General features: G+C 41.9%; 1 protein-coding gene across 1 annotated transcript; it reads right to left on the bottom strand.

Moving 5' to 3' along the window:
• Positions 1-275: 275 nt before the first annotated feature.
• Positions 276-3,453, bottom strand: emc3 (ER membrane protein complex subunit 3). The gene is made up of 9 exons (XM_068742442.1): positions 3,285-3,453; positions 2,767-2,938; positions 2,614-2,671; positions 2,410-2,503; positions 1,880-1,984; positions 1,677-1,758; positions 1,465-1,544; positions 1,079-1,161; positions 276-997 (listed from the first exon to the last, which is right to left on the bottom strand). The coding sequence occupies exons 2-9, from the start codon at positions 2,919-2,921 to the stop codon at positions 869-871; spliced, it is 786 nt and encodes a 261-aa protein (XP_068598543.1). The 5' UTR covers positions 2,922-2,938; positions 3,285-3,453; the 3' UTR covers positions 276-868.
• Positions 3,454-7,652: the final 4,199 nt, after the last annotated feature.

The following is a 7,652-nucleotide window of genomic DNA, read 5'->3' on the forward strand; positions in this document are numbered from 1 at the left end:
GAATGTGCCGGTATTGTGAACGAGCGGATGAAGGACACGCGCTCGAGCACTCGATTTTAAAAGGGCTGCTGCTGACTCCTGTCGTCCCCGACGACTGTTCGGTGTCCTGAAGCAGTTGTGCACCAAAACACGAGTATCTCAAACATCCTATTTATTGTCCGCGACATCGAGAAGCTTAAAGCACTTGGCTTCAACTTGGACAAACGTGGACGCGGATATTAGTACTTGTGAGAATACTCAAAGTTTTGTGTGTTAATGAAACAAGTGCAACCGGGTACTTACTCAAAACAGGCTTTATGCTGTACAAAACACGCGGACTTGCATTACGAAATGTGTTGCAGGTACCTGCGTCTAACTTTCGGCAGCTTATACAGAGCAGTAGATCAATCATTCAACAGAAGTAGTCATTTAAGAATTGTAAAATGTAATTGAACACTCACTTAATACATTTGTACTGCTATTTTACATTGTTTTTGCATATTACACCTGAAAATGTTGATATCTAATCTAGTTGTGTATTACATAAGAAGAAACAAACAAAAGAAGCAACAGAATTATTATGTAATGTATTATAAGCTACTAATTAAGCATTTCAACAAGCAAAAAGCCACTTAATTTCCCAAACACCCCCCCATCTCTGAAAGACAAGGCAACAAAGCAATTGATTCTAATATGAATGAAACAGTAGCAAAAACCAGTGTATTTTTAAGGTAACATGTTTTATGGGCAGGAATGGAAAGGTGTTACATGTGAAAAGACAAGGACCACAAAATAAATGCATGTAAACGTTGCATAACATGAAGGGATTTGTCCCATCTATTTATTTAACAAAAACAAATCCTTGCTGTGGTCATCATTTTGCAGGCCATCAGAAGATACCATTTGGCAACTCCTTGCTAAACATGCCATCGAAGTCCAGCTCTCTACCCATCAGATCTTCCTCTACGTTCTCCAGAGCCCACTGATGGTCAGTCAGCTCCAGTGCTTCCCATTCAGCCTAAAATCAGGGACAATCATAACATGAGAAACTGAGCAAAGACCATCAACATCAATCTGTTACACTCCAAACATTATTCACCTTGAAAGCTTTATTAGTATCTGCAGGCATGGCCATGGCAGCACCGCTCATCTGCTCTTGCATGATCCTCGACTGATCAGCACCTGTGGGGGGATTTGATAGTAGAAGTCAAGTAGATTTTTAAAGGCTGACATAGTGACACGTTGAGACCAAGCAAAAGTTGATTGTCCTATTGGTGCCACAATTATCTGAATACAAAACTGTTTCAGCGTAGAAAAGACATTACAGAATTCACCAAGTTCACAGGCAAAACCAAATAACTACCCAAAAACAACAGCTGTGCATTCAAACAGGAAAAGCGCTCCACCTGCATGCTGATAAATTATGATAAACAGTATTTATTTAAATATTCCTTTTTGCATCATTTATTATTATTATTAATGTACCATTATCTTGGCCCAGAATGAGTGAGTACATGCTCCGTAGTCCAAAGACGTTAAGGAAATACCACGATGCTGAGCTCACCCTGGAAGACACACACACACACACACACACACACAAACAGCCAAAATTACACAACTGGCATCTTAAGCAGCTTGCAATGAATACATAATGCCTAATGCAAGTATATCTCTGGAGCTTGCTTTATTATTTTTACCAGGAGGCATCCAAAGAGAGCAGCTCTATTCCTTGTTGAAGCATGGGCTTGAAGCGCAGAGTTAGCGGGAAGGGGACTTTAGCTGTGGGAAGCAAAACGTAGAAAGAGCTCAATGTAGAATCTCCATAATAAACAATTTGGTAGCAAGACAAATTAAATGTCTTTTCTGTGCAACATAAGGGGCAAGACATTGTGAGATTTACTTGTAACAAATCCTGAAAAGGTCCAGTTGATCCAACCTCCAATTAGTATCATGGGAAGGACGTTGGTAACATTTCCTTTCATCATGTCTGTCAACATGCTGGGATCTGTGCAAGAAAACGCAAATAAATATTAACAGGAAGTGATAAACACCCGTGAATTGGAAACAGGTTTGCAGTCACAAGACTGACTGTGTTTTTTCTGCAGTTTATTCACAGACTTCTCAATAGCATTCCATCTTATTTTAGGCTTTTCTGAACGTAATTGGGAAATAAGAGAATATAAAAATATAGAAGAGGAAAAGACGCCTTCTCTTTATACAATGGAAATTATGTTACTCTATTGTACTTTTAGTTTGATATAGCCAAAATATCAGCCATATGACAAAGTAATTATTTAATATATATCATTCTTACTACATCTAACTGATTTACATGCAATTTGCAGTTAAAGCGACTTCTTCTGTAAGGGTCCCTGCGGACTGAAGCACCAAAGATTGCATCAACGTGCCTCGCATACTGGTAAAAGCTACCTGTCATCGGAGAGGGTTGAACAACCTTCCTTTTGGTCTTTTTGAAAAAGCCATCTTCTTGATTATTGAAGTAGTACTTCCTCATCTGAAAGGACTAAATCAAAACAGATTTGTAATCACATTGCAACGTGGCATTCATAAGTTTCAGAATAAAAAAAACAAACAAGGAAAACAATAAGAAAATAACAGATATAAATCCCCTACCTGCTTGGGAATGTATTTTCCATTCTCTCGGAGAATTCTGCTCCGGATGAGAACCTGGCTGGATTTTTAAGATTCAGAATGAAATGTCAAAAATATGAATCATGATCATTCAAGTGAATCACTGATGGTTCCAGAGAACTGAAGGCCACACACCTGTCTGACACCTGCTCTAACGTCAATTTCTTGTCACTCTGAAGAAGAATCGACACATAATGACGAATCACTCCAACGAGAAAGGTGATGAAGACGATGGGCAGCACGACCCAAAGTCGGATGTTGGAATCCAACAGCAGCTCTGGTTCAGCCATGTAGCCTAGCACCTCGGCTGGATTGTCAGAAACAAAGCCCAGTTGAGCATGAAAGGACGTTTAACATCAAATCTGCGTTCACTGTATTGATAATTTAGGAAACTAAACGGAAGGTCAACTCGTTGAGCCTCGACACCGCCAGGAGTGAGCTGTCAGTGCATTTAGCAAGGCTAGCTAGCGTCATCGGTAATCACGAAATATCAAGATAGCAAGCTAAGCTAATAAACAACATCTTAACACAAGATACATTTAACAACCAGAAAACAATATTTTACGACGAAAAAAAAAACCCGGTTATACGATAAGGTGTCAAGGAACCGACAGTACTGTTTAGCCAACGTTAGCGTTAGCCAGCTGGGCTACCTTCTTCCTTACACCCGGGTCACAGGCCAGTCGTCTCCGGGCAGCGAGCGCCACTTGCAGTATTATTCCACGCGGAGATAGAGTCTAATCATGCAAGGACGTGAGGAAGATCAGAACATTAAAAAAAAAAAAAAAAAAGGTTCTAACACACTGCTGCGGCCATGCTGTTACGATGTTAGCTCCGAGGATGAGACGAGATGATGGGGTTCTCGATTCTGCGGCTCGACCTTCATCCCACCGAGACCACAGCGCCACCCCACGGCGACGTCCAGCAACTGCAGCAAGTGTCCATCTCCCAGCGGAGACAGACTGGCAGGCTGTGGAAGCGAGTGGGTGACTTGAGGTTACTTATAAACAGAATATACGAGGGGAATAGCTAAACGTATTTGTACACGTTAATACTTACGTTTAACGCAATAAATAATTAATACATACTTTTTTTCACAGTTCTATAATAAACTGTAATATGTGTATGTTTTAAGTACAATAGATGCCAGGGACAGAGCTATTACCAAAGCCTAGTCTAGCCCAATCAATAGAAAGTATAATATTTCATATTCAAAAGAAAGTTATTCATGTCATATATACTATATTATTATTATTATATACTATTATACAACGCATCTCCCAGCAGCCATTAATTATGTGTTTCAAACAGCTATTGATATGATGGTAGATGTTGATAATAACACTGCGCTCATGCCTGGATGGCTAGGCTGCCGCTCATATACCTCCCACTTCAGCTGACTGCTAAAGAACGGACTTTTAACTGGTTCTTGAAGTTTTGGGTTTAATAACTTGCAGAATATTTTGAAAAGGATTAAACCCAATTTCTGAATTCAGACATCATTTTGTGGCTTTGTGGCACCCCCTAGTGGTTAATTGTCACAAATGATATGTACTGTATGTGAATCCACTGTACCAAGACTCTTGTTAGTAGGACTGGCGAAAGCTGATAAATCCAACTTGTTTTTAGACCCCCCCCCCCCCCCCCCGAGCCTTCCCTTCATTAATTTCACGCATCATACGAGGTGGCATAAAGAGCAAGCATACTAGCCATTCCCAGGTCTCTTCTGAGTGATAGCCAAACAGATTATCTAACCCTGTGGTATCTAGACTGACTAGAATGGAAGCTTTAATCTCCCTGCTCATCACTACTGCAGCAGAGAACGTGCTGTGCTTATTGTATCACATGGACACATGTATTCGTGTTTATTTTTCACATGGCATAGGCTTGTTGACAGGAATCAACTGGAATGTCTCTGTGAACGTCAAACTGGCAGAAGGATCACACCTGAAGTTGGAACTAAGGTTTATTAGAGCATTTTGTTCAACCAAGAGAAAAGTGTAATTCAAATTTCAAGTGTAAAACACTAAAGGAATGTTAAATCAAAGTCAAATTAAGGTGGATATTGTAGAATAAAAAACCTTCACAATACAATTAAATGTTAATATGACCATATCTCACTTTATTTATCCATTTCATTTATATAAACAGTCATGATAAAATGAGCAGGTTTTCTTCGGCACCACTTGACAGACTCATTCCTCGAGCTCTTGGGAGAGACTATGTGAAACAATGTCAGCATTAGCTGGTGCTCACACTTAAAATGACACATTTGATTACAGTAACAAGGCATTAATATATCCTCAGCAGATGAAATATGGAAACATTAAGCTCTATCCCTCTGAAACCAGCCAGCAGGTAATTGAATTGCCACATAATTTCCACAGAATGACTTTTAACTGCGGAACCCTGAGTGCACCTTGTTGCCTTCGACTGCCATCGCTTCCTCAAATGATGAATGCATTTGAAGATTGACCTCAATTAAGCCTGATTGCAGCGTCTTTTTCAACAAGGCTCAGCGAAATAAATTTAATGGGTTTGGTGGTCTGTGAAGAGATCCAAGTCCTCCTACTTACAAAGGGCTCTGCGTAACGAACAGGAGGAAATAAATGGCAATAGAAGCTCCTTGTAAAAATGTTACCCACTCAACATATGTGCATTATAGCTGTCTGTCTGTCATTTAGCTCAGCGTAGTCTGAAAGCATTGATAGCATTACTGAGACTATATTGACTTTGATGTTTCTTTTATTGTATGAATAGCATCATATCGTATGAATTTCTGCGTGTCACTGACGTAATAAAACATGCGTAAACTTTAAGAATGGTTGAATTAATTGCCACAGCTGTAAGGTCTTGTATATGAATGTCATTTGTGTGCTAATCATCAATTGCTGCCATATTTCTTTATCAATCAGAATCTCTGCTCAGTGGTCAGATCGAAGCAGACAAGCCACACCCACTGAGTCCCTTAAGATCAGACAGCTGTGCTTTTATTGGCCCTCACTGTCCTGTTCAGACACTGCACTGGTGTAAAGGAGGTCTTTGCTGTTCCACCTCTTGAGTCAGAAGTGGAGTTGGCGTTTACAGCCGGCATCGCAGCTCTGATTGGTTCTTGGGACTCCAGATTCTGGACTGGTTGGGGGGGTGCATGAAAAATAAATCACTACACTGCTCTTTAGTCCACGTGTTTTTGCGGTGCTGCCTGTCCTACCATCCTGGTTTGTCCTGTTTTGTCGGTGTCTTACTCAAGGTGCCTATTAGTCTTTAAAAGGAGGATGTAATTTTACTTTGAAAGCTTTTTCCATCCATTTTGGTGCAAACCATAATTATTCCTTCACAGTTGGCAACTGCACAAATGGACAGACCCAGTAGGATAGGACTCGTGACATTGTAATCATGTTACTTATCCTTCAACCACAAGACTTGACTAGCAGCTATTCAACATTTAACTGCAGGACAGAACAAGAGAAGTGAAACCTGTCTGTTCTACAGCTAGGCTGACTGTGAATTCTAGCCCGGTCTACAGCTGTTGAGCTCCCCTTCAGACCACTGGGACGCACCATGACACTTTCTCAGCATCTTTGGCCTGGTCCCCTCTACGGAGAGCTGCTCCCCGCTGCGTCAACCTCAGACCAGATGCTGTGGCTTCTTATGTCTCAGAGGTTAAATGTGATCCGCTTTCCACAAGGTCAAGTTTACTCACTGACTTCAAAGGAAACTGTTTGTCCCTGGTTGAGAGGGTAGCATGGCATTACTCTGAGAAAATGCAGACATTTCACGGCTCCACAAATTCAAACGTGTTGGGTAACACATTTACATAATTATAAAAAATATTCGTAAATACGTTTACGGGTGCGTTTGTATGTTGGCGTCAGGGTGAAAGAATGAGGGAACCTACAATGATTTACCTCAAGGACAGGTGTGTGTCTTTGTGAGTCTGAGATAAAGGAGAGGAAAACGAGTCCATCCCTGGAGCGTCGTGACGTCAGAACGCGCCGCAGCCGATGACCTAGAAAGAACGTGTGCGTATCCGACGTGCGTAAGAAACAGCGGGCTTTTGTGACACCAAAAGCGCAGGCAAATTGTTAGTGATTGCGTCACAATCATGGACAGTGGATCGATTTGACGTCCTTTAAGATGCCCCTTAAATCTTTTGTGTGTGTGTGTGTGTGTGTGTGGTCGTTCACGATCTCATTGTCTCACGATGCTCGGTCACGCACGACGATGAATCCATCTTCACGGAAAACCCATCGCCTCCATCACTGACTGGGAAAAAAAAAGGCTTCCATCCAAACCCCTTATAAACCGAACCTGCCTAACGCGGCTCGCCATTTTACGCACGCATGAAAATGCGCGTGCCAAACCGGAGGATGGCCGTCTGCCATGCGCGCCGACACATAACGCACGCAACAATAATTTGATTGGAGTCGCTGTGCGAGCGGGAGGCGGAACCTGAACGTCATCCACGTCCCACTTTTGAGAAGATTACAGGACAATTTAGTGGGGAAACACATGAGATTTAAATCGAACAGAGACGGGACGACACGCACGGCACGCACGGCACGCACGGCACGCACAGAGCGAGCAGAGCGCGGAGGCATCGCGTCTGTGTGGAGATATTCGGAGTTGGAAGAGGACAGTGATACTTCTCTGGTAAGGCGCACATAGGCAGCAGCAGCGCGACGGTGGTAACGTAAATATGCAAATGTGTGTGTGTTTTTTACAAATATATTGAACGAAATATTATTTTAACCATTAGATGGAAAACAAAAAATGACGCGCTTCGTGCACGCGTGCACGCAAAGTGACATGAGAGAACGCAGGGACGCACGATCAGAGGTGACATTCCACACACGCTGCTCTGGAGCGTCGTGTGTGCGTGGATAGTAGTACTATTGATATTCAGCGCAGACATCGTTTCTTCTGAGATCTTATAATGCTCGAATATAAATCCGGAATTTCAGAGGATGACTTTTGAGAATTCACACCTGCCAGCTCCTCTCTCATAATCAAATATTAGG

Source organism: Brachionichthys hirsutus, chromosome 8 (assembly GCF_040956055.1).
Source record: "Brachionichthys hirsutus isolate HB-005 chromosome 8, CSIRO-AGI_Bhir_v1, whole genome shotgun sequence".
Taxonomy (NCBI): Eukaryota; Metazoa; Chordata; class Actinopteri; order Lophiiformes; family Brachionichthyidae; genus Brachionichthys; species Brachionichthys hirsutus.

Coding starts and splice junctions, on each gene's coding strand:
- emc3 (XM_068742442.1), bottom strand. CDS start 2,921: ATGGCTGAACCAGAGCTGCTGTTGGATTCCAACATCCGACTTTGGGTC. Junction 1,985..2,409: donor TCAACCCTCTCCGATGACAG/GTAGCTTTTACC, acceptor TTTCTTGCACAG/ATCCCAGCATGTTGACAGAC. Junction 1,545..1,676: donor CTCTCTTTGGATGCCTCCTG/GTAAAAATAATA, acceptor TGTGTCTTCCAG/GGTGAGCTCAGCATCGTGGT.